General features: G+C 49.1%; 1 protein-coding gene across 1 annotated transcript in view; it reads right to left on the reverse strand.

The window, feature by feature from the left end:
• Positions 1–3,280: 3,280 nt before the first annotated feature.
• Positions 3,281–19,299, reverse strand: part of Tgfbr2 (transforming growth factor beta receptor 2) — an 89,104-nt gene continuing 73,085 nt past the window's right edge. The window contains exons 6-7 of the mRNA XM_032911061.1: positions 8,465–8,592; positions 3,281–6,121 (exon numbers count right to left, since the gene is read on the reverse strand). Of these exons, the coding sequence (XP_032766952.1) occupies positions 5,942–6,121; positions 8,465–8,592 (308 nt within the window). The 3' untranslated portion in view covers positions 3,281–5,941. The remainder of the gene's footprint in view (positions 6,122–8,464; positions 8,593–19,299) is intronic.

A 19,299-nucleotide genomic window follows, 5' to 3' on the forward strand; every position in this document is an offset into this window, starting at 1 on the left:
TGTTTTACTCATCAGTCATTCAAGAAACAACATTTACGAAAGTCCAGGCGTCATGGTCTACTGTCTTTCTAATACCTTTTGAGATAAGGGCACATCCGATTTAAAAAAAAAAAAATGTTCCTGATGGCTGGCAAATTGTGAAATCATCTCAGGTACCAGCACACATCTCACACCTGAAGAAATGCTACCCACACCCAGAAGCCGAGCGCCTCTTCCCACTGTTCTCACAGCAAGCCTTAACTTAGACCTCGTCAGGGGAGTGCTGGGCAAATAAAGTGGAGACAGAACATTCTGGCTCCCCTAAAGCAAACAGGGCTATGGGGACACAGATGCAAAGATGTGTTACAAGGGCTACCAGGCGTTTCCTCATGCTAGGGAGCCTCTTTGTCCCACTGAGGTGGCCAGTTTTAATGAGGAGACAACAAGACACAGAAAAGCAAGTGCTTTGGTTACTCAAAAGTCGAGTTCCTGGGTAACTTGGCTTTGCCCCTGATTGTAGCTCAGGGACCTGTGTTCTGAAAATCCAGTTCTTCCCCCCGGGCGTCCGTACCTTCCCTCCCTGCCTCCTTACCCAGCCTGATGGGAGATCATTGGGGTTACTGCTCATGGAATGAGCGTTTTGTTTCTACTGCCAACACCCACGTAGGCAGACCCTTCCCTGCTGTGGTCTATAGACCACTCTTCCCCTTCCTTCTGCGTCCTTAATGCTATCTGAGGCTTTCCTACAAATCTGCCTTTATGCAAAGCAGCAACTTACTATCGGCCAAGATGCAGGCAAGGTTTTCTAGGTTCAAGCCACAAATGCAAAGCTACATGTGGACTTTTTTTTTTTTTCATCTTTATTAACTTGAGTATTTACTATTCACATTTCAATTGTTATTCCCTTTCACAGTTTCCGGGACAACATCCCCCTAAACCCTTCCCCTCCCCTTCTCTGCAGATGTTCCCCTCCTCATCCCCCCCCACTACCACCTTCCCCCCAACAATCATGTTCACTGGGGGTTCAGTCTTGGCAGGACCAAGGGCTTCCCCTTCCACTGGTGCCCTTACTAGGATATTCATTGCTACCTATGAGGTTGGAGCCCAGGGTCAGTCCATGTATAGTCTTTGGGTAGTGGCTTAGTCCCTGGAAGCTCTGGTTGGTTGGCATTGTTCATATGGGGTCTCGAGCCCCTTCAAGCTCTTTCAGTCCTTTCTAAGATTCCTTCAACGGGGGTCCCGTTCTCAGTTCAGTGGTTTGCTGCTGGCATTCGCCTCTGTGTTTGCTGTATTCTGACTGTGTCTCTCAGGAGAGATCTACATCCGGTTCCTGTCAGCCTGCCCTTCTTTGCTTCATCCATCTTGTCTAATTGGATGGTTGTATATGTATGGGCCACATGTAAGGCAGGCTCTGAATGGGTGTTCCTTCTGCCTCTGTTCTAAACTTTGCCTCCCTATTCCCTGCCAAGGGTATTCTTGTTCCCCTTTTAAAGAAGGAGTGAAGCATTCGCATTTTGGTCATCCTTCTTGAGTTTCATGTGTTCTGTACATCTAGGATAATTCAAGCATTTGGGCTAATAGCCACTTATCAATGAGTGCATACCATGTGTGTTTTTCTGCGATTGGGTTACCTCACTCGGGATGACATTTTCCAGTTCCATCCATTTGCCTATGAATGTATGGACTTTCAAAGGGTACACAGGGCAGTCACTAGCGTGCTAGTCAGAGGGAAGAAATCACACGCAGACCCACATTCTCCGAAGCAGCCATTACTGTGACAGTCCTGGGAGAAAGAGTCACATGGTCCAAAGCAGTTCTTGGGATGGAGAGAGGCCATGCTGGCACATCAAGAGGCCACCATGCCAGGACACAGGAATCAGGGACAGCATGGAGATAAGGGACAGCAGGCTCCATGGGCTACTTTTCCTATATTAGTGCACTTCTGTCATGGATTGTCTTTTGGTCCTGTGTGTGTGTGTGTGTGTGTGTGTGTGTGTGTGTGTGTGTGTGTGTGTGTTCACGTATAGACATGCACATGCACACGTGGATGGAGAGGTGAGAGGTTAAACTCTAGTGTTATTCTTAGACACTTGGATTTTGACACAGTCTCTTCACTGACCTAACTGACTTGGGGCTCAGTTAGGCGAGGCTGGTTGACCAGCAAGCCCAGAGGAGCCTCTATCTCTGAGGCCTCCCCTGCTAGGATTACGGCACACTGTATCACCTGAGGTTTTTCCGCCTGAAACCTGAGGGCCAAGCTCCTTTCCTCATGCAACTGCCTTATCTCTCCTGGGTTTGTTTTTTTTAAAGGGACACGAGTCTGTTGTAGAACATCCCCAACACACACACACACACACACACACACACACACACACACACACACACAGAAACACCCACATACACACACATGAGCACACACACATATGCACACATAGATGCATACATACACACATATACACATACATATACCACACACATACATACATATACCACACACACCACACACATACATAGACACACCACACACACCACACACACATACACACACGATACACACACATACACATACCACACACACACATACACATAGCCCCCTCACCACACATATACACATACACACACACACACACACAAACACCCACATGCACACACACATATGCACACATAGATGCATACATACACACATATACACATACATATACCACACACACATACACACACACCACACATGAGTGTGCACTTGCACACACACACACACACATTCCATAAGTTATCTCTATCAGAGCAGCCGTGACTACCTACAAGAGACCATCAAAACGGGACGTGGTGCCATGTCCCCTCCCAGAAGCAGGTAGGAAGGCTCGTCAGACCCTTCCCTTGGATCCCACCCACTCCTTTCTGTAGCTTCCTCCCAGATGTATGTCATTCTGGCCAAGTTGCAAGTGATTCTATGGTCTCTGGATGAGCTAGAGTGTGTGGAGGGAAGGAGACTAACCTAAAAGGGCTCAGTCTATGAAGCCATGGGGAAGTCAGCATCCACGTGGCGGGGGAGGGGGGTGTCAGCATCCATGTGGCGGGGGGTGTCAGCATCCACGTGGCGGGGGGGAGGTCAGCATTCATGTGGGGGTGAAACTCCGTGCATTGTTCCACACCTGGAACTTAACCCGTGCCGTACTCTGTGAGTAAGCACGGCACCTCGTCTTCCACATGGAAGAGTCCGAAAGGACATTTTCTGCTGTGCTGAAGAATAATCCGGCGTGTGAAGTGGTTTAGCTCCTGAGAAGAGCAACAAGAGGCAAGGTCGTCTGCAGGCTTTGGATTTATTTGATCTTCTAGACATTTTTATTTATATAAAAGACAAACGCTGCATAGATTGAAAATAAGTGCTTTAGGTCTTGATATAAAAAGAGTATTGTGCATTCACATTCCTATTTGAATACATGAGTATGGCTGAAGTGTTCAATAAAAGAATAAAACCTTCCCTTTACGCAGAGTAGTGAACAAGAGTCAACACTTTCAGGAATGACAGGAATGATATTCCTTGGTCTTTTATCTCGAATAAAGAAAAGAAAAATGACACAAACAAAACAAGCCACAGTAACATGACACCATATTCCAGTTTCTGATGATGACCCGGAAGTGAAGTCACTTTTGAACCCTAGAAATCCCACAAGTGGACCAGCATTCTGTTAATTCACCGCTAGAGGGCGCTGAACAACAGCTACTGGGTTAGCACTGGCAAGCCCAAAGGAGCAAGTGGGTTGGGGTTTTTTCCACGGCGTTCCCAGCCCACTTTCATGGGAAAGAGCGCATAGATTTTTGTCCTACCCCCGACCTGACTGTGTACCCTACCGACAGAACAAAAGACCCCTCGATGGTTTTCCAATCACGGTCCTATCTGGCTGAAAATAAGTCGCTTCAAAAAAAATTTTCTAGAAGAGACTGTGGTCTGCAACATCCACACTTGTTGGTGGATTGACAAACTTCCTATTAAAGCTCTCCAATCTCTGCTCTCATCCAAGTGGATGCAAATTCCCTGTCTCTACATGGGACTCCTGCGCATCCCCTGTTCAAAGATGCACCTGTAATTTCTGCCAAGGTTAGGACCACACAGAGACCAGTAGCCATAGAGAAAGATTCTTAGAGCAGGGACAGTCCCTTGCAGAGGCAGATGAAACTTGCTATGCGTACAAAGAGACCTGACCTAGCAAGGTCACCCGCAGGTCTCCTGAGGCACTACTTATGTCAGTTTCAAATCATAACACCAGATAAGGTTTGTGCAATCCAATGTTTTCCCCAAATAAGGTGCAAGAGTGTTCACGGGTGTATGTGTGACAGAGGTCAGAGGTCAATGTCAGATGTTGTTCCTCAGGGCGCTGTTCACCTTGCTTTGGAGACAGCCTTCTTCCTAGCTGACCAGTGGTTTCCCAGAGCTTAGATGACAAGGGTGTCCCACTGGACATGGCTTTTGCCGTGTGTTCTGGGGGACTGAACTCAGGTCCTCTTGCATGTGAGGCAAGCGTTTTTACTCACTGAGCTCTCTCTCTCCATGCTCACAGATGCACTTTTCTTACGCTGATCCTGACTAGAAGCAGCTTTCATTTCTAGACTGGGGTGGGTGTGAGTAATGGGAAATATGGAGGCTTAGCAGTGAGAAGTGAGGCGGCTGCCTAACAGAGCCCACAACTTCTTGCTGTAGATGGTGCCACCTGGTGGTGGAGCTAGGAACTATCTCCTCTCCTTATTGGGGAATCTAGATTTTTCTGCCCTATCCCAAATAGTTCAAAAGAAGCTCAACTAACTTTTTCTGAGGTGTGCCGACTGAGGAAAACAGGGGTCCAAAGTGTCCCGGGGGAACAGTTGTACAGTATGGGCAGTTCTGCCATTCAAATCCTGCCTGTTATTTGGGAAGCTGGGAAAATGGAACCCACTGGTGTTGTCCTGGCAAGCTGGAAACTCCAACGGCAGGGAGACAAAAAAAAATTAAACACAATGAGTCTCAGGGGCTGGGTGTGGGGTGCGCCATGTTTAAAATCAAAACAAAGGACAATGGCTGGGAACAAATAATAGTAACGAATGCAAAGAAAAGAATTAAAGATCCCAATCTTATCAGTAGACTGTGGGGCAATTTCGTGGGTGGGGAACGGGTCTTCCTTGATTCTGCGAAAGCAGAAAGATGGGGCCAAGTTTCAAGGCGAAGCCAGAAGGTTCACACGTCAGGTGTGAGGTTTGAATGTCACAGACACAATCAGGAGGAGCAAAGACACTTGGGAGACCCTGGGACATGGTGCTGGGTTGGGACTTAGCCCCCTGGTTCGTAAAGCACCCTACTGTAGAGGGTAATTATTGCAAAACAAAGTGTTTTGTGGCCAAAGCAGGCTGCAAGGCATGGATCCTTTTGGCACAATCGTCCCCCCAACCCTGCAGTCGGGGGACCATCGCCCGTGTGAGTGATTGTCAAGTGCTAACGTTATGCCGAGCCCCTTCCGCTCCATTCCAGAGCTCTCCAATAAAAACTAATTCCCCGGGGGGGCATTTGATCATTTCCATTGTCTCCGTGCAGAGAATGGCTATATAGAGAGAGATATAGACATATAGATATATAGATATATATAAAACATAGCTATTCGTATTTACATACAGGCATTAATAAAGTGCAAACGTTATTGGCTGTTGTAAAAAAAAAATCAATCTGGTTTCCTGAGGAGGTGCTAGCACAGCTTATGCCAGGACAACACCCAAGGCGTAGGACGCCTTCGGTCACTCGTTCCCCCACCGCTTCTGCTATGGTTGCTGCTGCCGCCGCTGCCTCTGCTGCTTCTGAACATGGAGCAGCTACCAGGGAAGAAGGGAGCAAGTCCTTGGTTTTCCAGAAGCATCAGTCAGCAAAGCCATCCTGCTGCCTCTGGTCTTTGGTTAGAGGACGGCTTCCGGAGTCTTGGCCCAGCCTGCCCAGAAAGAGCTATTTGGTAGTGTTCAGCGAGCCGTCTTCTGGAATCTTCTCCTGGGAGCAGCTCCTCCCGGAGAGTCTATCCGGGTGCTCCAGTTCACTGAAGCGCTCTGCCACACACTGGGCTGTGAGACGGGCCTCGGGGTCGTGGTCCCAGCACTCGGTCAGTGTCTCACACACGATCTGGATGCCCTGCAGAGGAAAGGAGGGGGGGGTCCCAAGGGCACCGTCAGCGGGTGGTCTCCATGGAATCAGTACCAATACATCATTATCAAAGTCCACAGTTCAGAATAAGGCTCACTCTTTCTAGGCGTCCACGTGTATGTGGGTGTGGGTCAAAGGTCAACGTCAGCTGCCTTCCTCTTTGAGACAGGGTTTCTCGTTGAGCCTGGAGCTCACTGATGTGGGATCCTTCTGTCTCCTTTTCCTACTCTGCTAGTCTTACAGGCTTACATTGCGGCTCCCGGCTTTTTACATGGATACTAGGGATTCAAACTCAGGTCCTCACGCTAATCTGCATATGACTTTTACTAATAGTCATCTCTCCAGTGCCTAGGGTCTACTCGTGGTGGCACACATTGTACAGAAGGTAACAAATGTACCCATTACGGACTCTGAAGGACTCCCGTTCCCCACTTTAGGCTGAACTCTCTTTCCCTTGCCTCTTTTACGGCCGCTGGAGATTTTCCTCTTTCAGACCGTAACCGAGATGGCTCATAGGCACCCTTCTCTTTGAACAGAGCTGGACACCCAAGCCCAGAGTAGGACAGGCTCATTGCTTCCAGAACTGCCCAGGGTGAACCATGATGATACCCCCTTCATCTCCATTGACATTAAGCTGGGCCCTCTGACGTGGCCGGCTTTGTGTGCCAAACAGGCCTGATCGTAAGATATTTCCAAGGTGGTCCTTCCCTACGCAGCCCCGCTCCCTGAACCTCACTCCCACGCACGTAAGCCTATCTAGAACAGCAAAGCACTCTCTCTCTCAGCTGGACTTCATTTTGTGTCAAGAACGTCTTTCTTAATGTTTTGAGTTCTTTCAGAAAATCGGAAGGTAAGTGAATAGTCTGAGTGGAAATAAGATTAGCTTCTCCCATGCAGAGGTCAACGTTGCCTCTGGTGATCTCTGTACAGCTGGATGCAGCTAACGCTCTCCGTGGAGAGTTGGTACTGGCCTGGCAATGGCAGTGACTTTCACAACTTCTGGGGGGACCCCCGCCCAGCCCCCAGTTCTTGATGTGGAATCAATTGCATAATTCACCTAACTGAGTATTGATTGATGGCCCTGTTAAGGGTAGAGTGTTATTGTTGCTATACCAGAAACATTTATTTTGTCCTGACACAGTAATTACAGGCTGTAAATTAAATTAAATATTAAGCATTACCTTGAAATCAATAGGGGCAACAAATCTCATTAAGAGAAAAAATGTATTATGCAAATTCTTCCCAGAATTTTATCATAATGAATAACGGCTTCATTAAGAGAACTTTCTAGGAGCGACTTCTGGAGCCGGTGAGAGAGTTTCCACGGGACACACCATTCCAGTGCCTTCTAAATCCTGAGTTTCTACAAACATCCTTGCATGTTTAGAACTAAAGACAATTTGCCTGAGACTCTGGTGACTACCCTGACCCTGGGAAGTCTGGTTCATCTACTCCCTGATCACAGGGCTGGCTCTGGGCCAGGGCTGCTCTGAGCTTCCTGCCACATTTGCCTGCCTGGTTGTGCCTGGCTTGCTGTTTCCGGCTCTCCTTTGAACTTCCCTTGCCTTTAGGCAGACCCCGCATAGCCATGGTGCTTGAGGATAAAAGACTTCATCCGAAAAAGCAATAAAGGGCTTTGTTGGGGTGGAAAAGAATCATGTTAAGGGAGGGACAGGAATACACCGTTCTAACTCTTTCTTTCCCGAGGCTTTCTCTCACTCACAACCTACCCTTCCTTCTCTTCTCCTCCACCTCAGCTACGAGAGCCTTCACTTTCCAGTTCTTGGGAAGGACGGGCAGAGAGCTGTGAGGATGTCACTCGACAGGCTGCCCCGCCCCCTCCCTCAGAGGCAGGCTCCTCTGCATTGATTTCCTGTCCCCCAGAGGGGTGAGCCAGCCTCCTCTTTCCCAAGCACGTTCAGACACAGCCCCTCTCTCATCTCCATGCACAGCCAGCACGTGTGAGCCCCGAAAGGCCTCAGAGGAGCAAAGTCAGAGCCCAGACAGAACGGGGTGTAGGCTCCTCCTGTGAAGACACGGGAGTGGACGGCAGACATAGCTAGCAATAGATCTTAACTTTGAGTCAAGAGAGCTTGGGAAAGGTGACCAGGGAGTGGCCTACTTATCTGAGTGCTCTTTGGGAATGCTGCATAAGCCTGCTGAAGGCAACCTACGAGGCCAGGGTCATTCACTTATATTGGAATTTTCCTTACAAACACAAACCCAACGGAGTTAACAGAGAACCAGGGGCTCTGCGCTCAGAGTTAAGCTCCATCTCCCAGAATTCTCTGCTGCCGGAGAGCAGACAGCTCTGGACCTTCTGACCCTCACCTGGTGGTTGAGCCAGAAGCTGGGGATTTCAGGCCGTCCTCGGTCTCTCAGCACGTTGTCCTTCATGCTTTCCACACAGGGGTGCTCCCGCACCTTGGAACCAAACGGGGGCTCATAATCTTTCACTTCTGCGAAGAAAACAAGCAGAGACAGGACAGATGAGCTAAGGACGCGGCTGAGGGGAGTGTGTTTGATGAGAGCCTGGCTGGGTAGGATGGGGTAATCCAGCGGCAGAATGAACCCGTCATCGCTAGAACACTTGAAATGGCGGTGGATTAAAGTAAGAAGGCATGGGTGATGTTGGAAGAATGCTGGGAAATATTCCACTGGTGACTGATTGTCCAGTCCTTCTAGACATCAGGCCACTAGCTGATACCTAGGGAATATGGCAGACAGGGACCCAGCTTTCTCCTAACGCAGGCACGCTCAGTTGTCGGGGAGGGAAACGGGTTATCATACATGTCATGGTACACAGACACATTCATACAACAATCATACATACAAGCAAAATAATAATAATAAAATAAATCAAAAATTAAAATACAACATTTTTTCCCCAAAGATGCATGTATTACAAGGCTTCTGGCCCTCCATAGGCCCACAGTAATAAAACATATTCAATAAATGGTATTCAAATTCATGGGGAAGTTCTGATGCTGTAACCTGGATGGGTAAAGACATTCCTAAGGGAAGTAAGTCAGACACTAAAGGGGACTATGTAATGTGCTACCAAAACTCACCCTGGAGATTAGCCATTCTCATGAGGCACAGAGAGGGAGAACTGGGGGGACATTCAGAGTCGGCTGAGGGAAACTCTTCCCTGATAGATCTTTCCATGGATTCCCAGACTGATGGCTTTGAGAGTGGGACTGTTATGACAGCCAGTTTAAAGCTGCCGTGTCTCACCACCCAGTACTTGGGAAACTGAGGCTTGAGGAGCAGGCGTTCAGGGCTGCCTGGGTTACGTAGGGCAAGCATGACAAGTCAGTCCGATTCTCACACTGTGGTGGTGCACGGAGTGCCAGGCCACACGGCTGGATTTCCTTGTCTCCAGAAGCATGAGCCAGAAGAAGGCTTTTCCTTTAATGATCCAGCCTCAAGTATTGTCTTGTGGCGGTAGGAAGGAGGGATAAATCTCCTTGGAGCCTGACTCACAGAGATGAAGAGAGAGTGGTGTTTCTCTGGGGGTTCAGAGATGATTACTAGGGGAGAGGGGATGGTAATGTGGATTTGGTGTTTATAGTTGATAGAAAGTTTTGGATGGAGAGAACGAGAAAGTTCTGGGGCTGGGGATACAGCTCAGTGGCAGAGCGCTCACCTACCATGCACGGGGCCCTGGGTTCAAGTTCAATCCCCAACACCACGAAGGACAGTGTGTGAGTGTGTGTGTGTGTGTGTGTGTGAGAGAGAGAGAGAGAGAGAGAGACAGAGAGACAGAGAGACAGAGACAGAGAGAGACAGACAGAGACAGAGACAGAGAGAGACAGAGAGAGACAGAGACAGAGAATGGCAGGCAGAAGCAGAGACAAGGACAGAGACAGAGAGAGACAGAGAATGACAGACAAGCAGACACAGAGATAGAGAGAGAGACCAAGAGGGAGCAGCCCAGCCATAAACATTAGTAGAGCTAAAGAGGAAGACTGGGCTACGTCCACATTTCCCCCCAAATATGCAGGATCCTTTAGCCTCAAGATAATTTTCCTTAATGAGCACAAAGTTTTAGTAATTGCCTTCTGTGCTAAGAATTGAAGAAGGTTTCATGGTAACCTGGAATTTTAAAAAGGGATCGCCTGTTTTCTTTTATTTCTCTCTTCCACTTTCCCAGAAGTGCATTCATCTTTGAGGACCATACCCCAGTAGAAAACCTTTGGGGAGTCTTTATCATTTTATTTGCTCGCTGATCTTAAAAACATTCTCATTTAATCTATGATACACTCATACATTTATGTCTCTGCTATGATGATATCCACCCACCACCCCCCTCCGCCTCTCCCTAGTGTCCCCACCTCTCCCCCTGATTTTACGTTCTCCTTTTTCGTTATCAATAATCCTGGGATGTTTTTGTAGTTAACTTTTCGTAGATTTTAAGTTTTTCTCTTATTATATTTTACAATGCAACTGCATTTATAACACGGAGACAAACACATGCCCCCTCTTTCCCCTTTTTACTTTGAGCAGCTAAATAATTTATCTACGCTGGCCCTAGGGTGAACTCTGAAATCTGACTTTCGGGCACGCACAGCCCTTCCTCCTCCCATTCCCTATCCTCCGTCAGGTGTCAATCCTGAGGCTCAAGACTGAGGCGCCATTTTCTGCCGTCCTTTCCTCTGCTCAGTGCTTTCAATGTTGCTTTATACATGGCAGACAACCAGGTGAATCCACACTCATCGCCATCGCTTCCTACAGAATGAATGGAGCGACTGGAGGGACCGCCATCTTCCCTTCCAAATTATCTCACGGCCCAATCCAACCAAAGCACGTGGCTCCCTGTTGCCCTATTCCAGGCAAGGACAGGACAGCGTGGAATCTGTGTGAGTTGCGAGTCTCTCATTAGACACCGTACAGGGCCACAGGGTCCACATTTCTCTTTGGCAGCTGTTACATCTGTGTTCCGTGCCCAGCTAGACACCCTCTACCAAGCTAAGAATTCTAGACCTGCTCAAGCGTTGCCCGTAGGTCTCACTCCTTCCTTTATCTCTGCATTATAATAGGCTGATGGAACTACCCCAGTCTGGAGATGCCAGGACATGACAGCTACCTGCCAGGGGCAGCCGTGTCACAAGGCAAACTAGTTCAATCCTCTTCTGGCCTCTGCAAGTCTCTCTAAGAGCGTCTGTGGGGCAAGGCTGAGCCCAGGCTTTGTGTGAATTATAAGTCATGGCTTCGTTTCCCTGATTGTCCCTGCTTCCCTTCTTTCCTTCCCACGAGATGTGCTTCTCAATGAATAATACCCCCCAATCTTTAGATCAGCCCCTCCTTCTGGCAATACTGCCCAGCCATCTGCCCAGTAAGATCTTCCTTTCTCTCTTGGCTTCTGTCTGCTCAGCTGCACCACCAGAAGATGACTGCTACTCCATCGCTGGGGGCCTGCAGACGCTCAGAACTACCCTGCGTTATGGTCGTCTGATGAAGCGCTTTCTTGCTTTCTCCTTCCCGGGGAGCACTTCAGAGAGTACTCAGGGAACCGCAGTTCTCAGAAACGACAGGGCAAAAAACACTGTATCACAGAGAAGAAGGTATTGGGATGACCTCAAGCCCGATGTCCACCCCATGGCTGACAGGCCGGAAGAAGGAAGAACAAAGACAAGATTTGTATGGCTGAGTTAACTAACTACAGCCAGCTTACTCCACTCCATGTTCCAACCCTCAGAGTCATCTGTGACGGCTCAAACTTCATTTTCATCTTGACCGGACATAGGATCACCTAGGAGTCACACCTCTGCATGCTCCTGAGGACATTCAAGGAGGACAGGGCACCCCACTGTTCAACAGGCTGCAATAAAAAACTAAGCAAAAAGCCTCACAGGAGAGATCCAGTTAAGCAAGGTGATCATCGCTACCTCACGTCCCTGTATCCTCGCCGTCTGTACCCCAGAACGATGAACCTAAATGAACCTCTCCTTCCTTAAGTGGTTTTGGTCACGGCTGTCAATCACAGCACTTATTTTAATGTTTCGATTCAGCGTGGGTCAAAGGAGGTTTCCGTAAGGCATGGGAGAAGGTGGCTCAGAGAGCCTCAGCTTGAAGCTGAAGTCGTGGATGCTCCAGTGGAAGTGGAGAGGACGCATATTTTTTTCCACTAAGCAAGAGGAAGCTTCACTGAGTTTCCCTTCGTTTTTCCTGAGACCTTGGGAACTGTGAGACTTCTGTGCTCTGAAAGGATAAAGCCTGCTTCCTCTCTTGGGCTAAAATGGGGAAGGAGGAGGTCAAGGGTCATTCCTCTGCAAGGCTCTGGCTGAGACAAGCTCTCTGTGCCGCATGGGGGAGGATTTGAGAGCTTTGTTGACCTTCGAACTTAACGTGGGAAAATGGGGGCAAAGAACACCATGGGACCTACCCCGGCAGGTGCCTGTCCCTTGGAAATGACCCTTTAAGAGGGTACGGCGGTGTTTACCAGTCACCTCAGCACAGGGAGGCTGAGTTGAGGGGGTGATAGTGATCTGAAGCCAACTGGGGCTATAGAGTGACCTTACGCAAACAACCTATGCTACAGAGTGAGAGCCTATCTCAAAAACAATTCAGTCAATCAAGTAATCTTCCCAGTTAGAAGTGGGGAGAGGATTTGAACCACACACACACCTGCAGTTGTCAGTTAATTAAAAATTAATCAATTAATTAAAAATTAATCAATTCATTAATTAAAAATTAATGGATCAATTAATTAAAAATAATTAATTAATTAAAAACCATGGTGCGCTGTGGTGGTCAGAGGACGCCTTTCGGGAGTTGTTCGGATCTTTCCTTCTACCACATTGGGTCATGGGACTTGAACTCAAGTCAGCTGGTGCCTCCACTTCCTGGGCCATCTCCGATCCCTGTGCACATACTTCAAACTGACTTCCTCAACCCCGGAAACGCCGCCCTTGCCCAGTGGATGCGTCCACGGTGGATAACAATGCATGTTTCATATTTTTGTCATACCACGGATTCTGACGACTCCCCTTTGTCCAGTCTTTCCCCTCACTTTGAACACCCTGGGCCTGACCTTTCTTCTCTCCTGTCCTATGAGGTGCGCCCGGATGGCTTACACGTGGCGCTGTGTGTACTTGTCACTTAGCCAATACACCTAGTGTCTGCTCTGGACACTAGAGCAGAGGTCCTGGCTGCTACCCCCATGGCTAACCAGGGAATCCTATTCTCTGTTCTCTGAGCCCCAGCGGGAACATTCATTCAGATGGAGAGATTTTCTAACTGCTCCTCAGTTCTAAATTTCCTCCAGGTTTCCACACATGTTTGCCTTGACCTTGAACGAGAAGGCAGACCCCTGCCTTAAAATCTGGACTCTGGGAAACAAGGTCAGAGGTCAGATGCCCTGAGGGAGAAGGTTAGCAGATAGGGAGTCCTGTACTAGGGTGGTGGGCACTGATGGAACCCTCATATTCTGTATCATGACATCGTCCTAGGGGTGGAGCAGGGTGGATGATTGACAGCATATTGGTGGCCTGGGCCCTTTGGCTCTGAGTATCTCCCCACATCTTGGTGTTCAATCTACCTCAGTGAAGGAATCCCATGTGAGCTCATATTGACTTTGCCTCTCTACTTACCTTTCACATTTCTACTTAAGATAATTTAGAAAGTGCACATGTTTAAACCCGTGAAATTACTGAATGAAGGCTTCGAGAAAAATCAAATCTCTTCTCACCGCTGTGCCCCTTGGGTCCTTCCACAAAGGTGGCTTCAGTGAGACTAAGAGCGATTTCAATCATTACCTCGCTGGCTGTAAGTGAGCACTTCTCAGCCTACTTTCTTATAGAGAGCAGGTGAGTCACCCTCGGTTCAACTGGGAGAGACTCCAGCAAAATGTAGCAGGAATGAACTACAGGAAACATGAATCCTGCTTGGGCAGGTCTGTCATAACTGCATTGCCGTTAAAGCCACTTAAAGGGGTGGTGAGATGGCTCAGTGGGTAAAGGCATCCGCCGACAAACCTGAAGACCTAAACTGTATCCCGAGAGCACCGTGGTGGGTGGAGAGGACCAACTGTTACAACGTGTCCTCTGACCATCACAACGACCCATGGCACAGGTGCGCTGCCCCAACAAATAATGTCATAAGAAATTTAAAGTCACTTAGACCCATTCCTGGTTCCTTCCTTATCCTACAGCAAATCTGAAACAAGGGCTTTCAGAAACTGCTCCCCGCATCCTGCCCAGAGCAAGTGCCTAGGGACTGCCCCACCCACCGTCCACTGAAAACCTGACAGATGCCTCCTTCCCTGCCGACCTCCCCACCACAGGCCCTCAAGAAGGGCTGCTCTTTAGGGATCTGCTAGATGGAGACACTTGGCAACTTCTGTGCGAGCTACGGAAAAGCTACTTTGTAAAAAGAAATCTCCCTGGCGGTCCTGACTTCCCTCCAGTGCACAAACACTTGTGTTCTGGCTTTGGGGAAGGTGGGGCTGCAGGTGGAGCTGGAGGCCGAGAGAGAACAGGGCAGTCTCATTCCTCTAACCACAGGCACCGGAGGCGGTGGGGTTGGCATCGGGCCAGAACAATGTTAACTCGGGGTTCCTCTGTGGGATCCAGGGTGCTCCGACTAAAGCGGACACTTCCACATGGTCAAGCCAGCCCCTGTGCCATCCTGAGAGTCCATGGACAGAATGCCCCGTGCTCCCCACGCGTTCAAAACACACCTGCTCCGAGAGTCCTCTGTTTCACACAAAGCTCTCTCGTCCTTCCTGCATCCCAGGCTGAGGACCAGCTGCTGCTCTTCCTAGTTCTCAGGAAGTCCAGCAGCCCCTCTGAAGGCAAACAGCCTGCCCTTCTCTGCATCACCACAGATCCGACCCCCCAGACAGCTCTGGTATGGCTCTGACCATCGGCATCTGGCCCACAGCTGCTGTGGCTGTAATTGGACGGTGTCCCCCCAAGGCAGTGATACTCTGGTTTTATATTTACTTTCCAAATGGTGCTGCTGCCTTGGAGTCTATTCAACACACATGGTTCCCATCCTGGTCTTCTCGAAGTTTCTCCAAACCTCCTTCCCTTTTGCTTTCTGCTTGGCCCATTGTTTCTTGTGGACCCTCTTGAAGGAGAAGGAGCTGTCTGTGTCAATCCCTTGCTCACCGGCCACCTTGTACCAGCTTCTATTCCGAGGTCCAGGTGGCCAGGGGCTGGGGTCGGTTCACATATGAGCCGGTTCTGGCTGGGGATGAATACATGTTGTGCCTGCTGTGTTCCCCAAAGGAGGCCTTGGACACCTCCCTCATCCGCCTCCCACACACCACAGCACAACCACTTGTCCAGACCCCAGGCCAACCGCCTGGCCTGGGACAGAGGCTCTTTGTGAAAGAGAGCCAATGTCATGTCTGCCCTTGCCTAGTTGAAGCCTTCCGCCTTGCCTCCTCCATCAGAAAACGGTGGCCCGCCAACCATGCTTCATCTTCTCCCTAACGTGTTCTCGCCATTTTTCTTACGTACTCTCTGAGATGCTCCAAGTGTCTGAGGTACCCACCAAGATGGCGTTACCCATCCCCTAAACCTGCTAGATTTTTCTTTGTAAAATGATTGTATTCACCCGTCCATCCCTTGCTGGACATCAGATCTGCTGCGGACACGTCCCACCTCCGCTCCTTCCTGGACCCGGTCCCTTGGGGAGAGGGAGCTTCTGGGCCTTCTGCTCCTGCCCGGTGTCCTGCTACTTTCCTGATAGTCCCGTGTCAGGGAGGCCGAGCTAGGAAATCGTGGTGAGCCTGCTCCTGCTGCGAGCTTGCTAGCAAGGCCTTGCCTCAAAACTGAAAGCGAACTCCTGCTCCTCAGCAGGGAGAACAGTGCCTGAGCACAAGAACCGTTCCTGTGGGGGTGAATGAACGAATGCATGGATGAATGAATGAATCACTACATCCTCAGAGAAATAAGGATAAAGAACCCAGATTTTAAAGCATCTGTGCGCAGAAAGTAAGAGCCTTCCTGTCTCGTAACAAAGATTTGGGGACTGGGAAGATGACTGGTAATAAAATGCTTGCCCTACAAACTCAGGGACCTGAGTTTAATCAGAAGAAACCAAAATTTAAAAACCTAGATTTTTTTTCTTTTTTTAATGACAGCACATGCCTGTCATCCTAGGGGAGGCAGAGGAGGCATACCTGGGGCTTGCTGACCAGTAAATCTGGCCTAACTGGTAAACCCTAGGGAAGTTTACCTATTAGACCAACTAAAACAAGGTAGACATTTCTTGAGAATGGTATCAAAGGATGACCTCTGGCCTGCACACCCACACGTGCGCATGTAAGCACACACACACACACACACACACACACACACACACACAAAGTCCACATGTGTGTACATACACACACACACGCACATACAGAGTCCACATGTGTGTAGTGTATACACACACACAAAGTCCACATGTGTGTACATACACACATAGTCCACATGCGTGTAGTGTACACACATACACAACCATACACACACACAGAGTCCACATGCGTGTAGTGTACACACATACACACACAGAGTACACATGTGTATAGTGTACACACACACACACATACACACAGGGTCCACATGTGTGTACACACATGCATACACACACACACACAGAGTCCACATGCTTATACACACACACACACACATGCACACACACACATGCACACACACACACACACACACACACACACACACACACCCGCACTCAGAGATTCACCGAGGCAGACAGGAAAGTGCAGACGTTCAGAAGTGAGGCCCGTAAGGGGTACCGCCTCATCCAGTACTTCTGAAGAGCTGTGTGTGCCTCTGGTGCAGGATGCACACAGGGGCTCTGAGCCCCACATCACCTTCCCACTTCTCCACCAGTCAGGCTGACTCTGTCTCAGGAAGGGGCAGGCCAGTCGCTCCCGGGCTCCTGGCTCCGAGAAGACCACAGCATGCTCTAAATGCCACTGCGGACTCAGTGCACAGATGGATGAAGCACTGCTTCAGGGCGGTGTTATGATTCCCTCACCGGGACCAAACCTTCTTCCTCTTTAGACCTCTCTGCTTACCATGGCGCTCTGGGTACTCCGTGGTGAAATTTCATGCTAAAGGAAGCTTAGTCTGGCTTCTGAAGGAACTATTTACCGTCTGTTTACACCGTCTTCTTGGCAATGCCCAGGGTAACATCCCCCGAGCTGTGCTGCTCCCTCCCTGGAATGGCTCTGCACAGAGACCAGACTGGCTGAGCGCTTGAGAAAGGACACACAGCTCACTGTCCTCCCTTGGCATCTACTGCTTTAGGCTGGCCTGGACCTCTAGCTCTGTCTCCTTCGGACGTCTCCTTTTGCAATTGACGCTATAACTGAGCAGTCCCTGCGGTGGAGACTGCGTGTAAGAAAGTTCACGGCAGAGTGTTAGTCCCAGGAAACTGTTTGAAATGGAGTCCAGAGACGGGAGCGGAAAGGAGTTTAGAGAGAGACCCTCAGAGTGGAATCCGTGAGGGTAGATACAGCCTCAGTTTCTACAGCCAGAGTGAATCTGGAGCAGAAGTTACCATCGGACAAAGGAGAGCCAGGATGGATTCCATCCAGTTCCTGCCTGTCTTCACCAGGAAGGTTGGACAGGGCTTTTCTGAGATGAGCTGCACAAACTGGACCTGGCTCCTTCCACAAGGAAGCTTGTTTATCCTGTGGCTATTTTTTAGAGCCCATGAAAGCTGGCAGGCTAGGCTCTACCTTACGTGCCCCAACTCTCCCTCGCTCGGCAATTGTCAACAGGAAGGGGATCTTGTCTGTGACTGAGATGAAGGTGGAATGAGCCAGAGCCTTAGGCTGACTGCTGATAGGACCACAGAGCACACAACCTCAAGGGCTAGCGACAGGAGCCTGGCTCTCAAAACGTGGGAGAAGATACTGACAGCCAGAGAAGCCGATGTTGTCAGGGTCAACATGGTCTTGGACGTGACTCCTACCGTCTACAGAATCATTTTGGAGCTGCTGAAGCTTCCAAGCAGAAAATCACTTATAATGGTTGATAGTTGTTAAACAGATTTAACTTAAGGAAAACAACACACACACACACACACACACACACACACACACAGATACACACAGAAACACACACATAGACACACACAGAAACACACACACAGACACACACACACACTCAGACACAGACACACACAGACACACACAGAAACACAGACACACACAGACACACACAGAAACACACAGACACACACAGACACAGACACACAGACACACATAGAAACACACAGAGACACACACAGACACACACACTCAGACACAGACACACACACACACACACATACACACAGTGCTACTTTTAGAAGTATGGAGGAAGACCTCTCAGGCAAGAAACTGGGGGAGAATTGTACCAGGCGGATAGGAATCTCCATCTTCACAGAGGCCAGACAAATAGATGACAGTGGCTTAAGAAGGGATGAGGAAGAGGACACTGAGATTCTCCTTGGAGTTTGGGCAGCCAACCGTATTCTGCCAGAGATAAAGACTCAGAACCAGCAATGGGTCCAGTTGGAATGGCCCTGGACAGTACATTGGGAAGATTGGGTCGGTAACGAGAGAGGTTGCTATTTAAGCATCAAAGCGGGCAATGGCATTTTTGCACATCCATCAAATGAAAGACCCACCCACCGACTCCAGCTGATACAAATGCACAAAGGGATAGAACACGAGGAGCAGTGAGAGGAAGGATGGAGATTCCTTCTGCTAATTAGCAAGGAGTAAGAAAAACAGAAACATCTGCAGGTGGCAAACATCACAGTCTTAATTGCTTCGAGTGAGAATTCTCACGGTAGATCCTTTTCCAGTTAGCAGGTGAGATTATGAACAAGTCCGAGTATCTTCCCTCTGTGTTTACTCCGTACAGACTGAAAAATGGCGTCTCTACAGAGGAGAACCTGGGGGCCAGACTTTCTAGCTGACATCAGCAACCCTGCCCTTGGTTCCATGTGCTCAGAAGTTACCACAGTGTCTGTGGTGTTGTTATTCCAGACAGGTCGCCTCAATCTAATGATGAGGAAACACCAGCAAAATCCAAAGTGGGATCCAGGCTCTGAGGTGCCTGCTCCTACAGCTTCACCAGGATTAAGGGCAGGAAGAATACCGTGGCTGAAGTAAAGGAACAGCCCGGAAGCCTGTGAGTGAGATTCATAGG

Source organism: Rattus rattus, chromosome 8 (genome assembly GCF_011064425.1).
Source record: "Rattus rattus isolate New Zealand chromosome 8, Rrattus_CSIRO_v1, whole genome shotgun sequence".
NCBI lineage: Eukaryota > Metazoa > Chordata > Mammalia > Rodentia > Muridae > Rattus > Rattus rattus.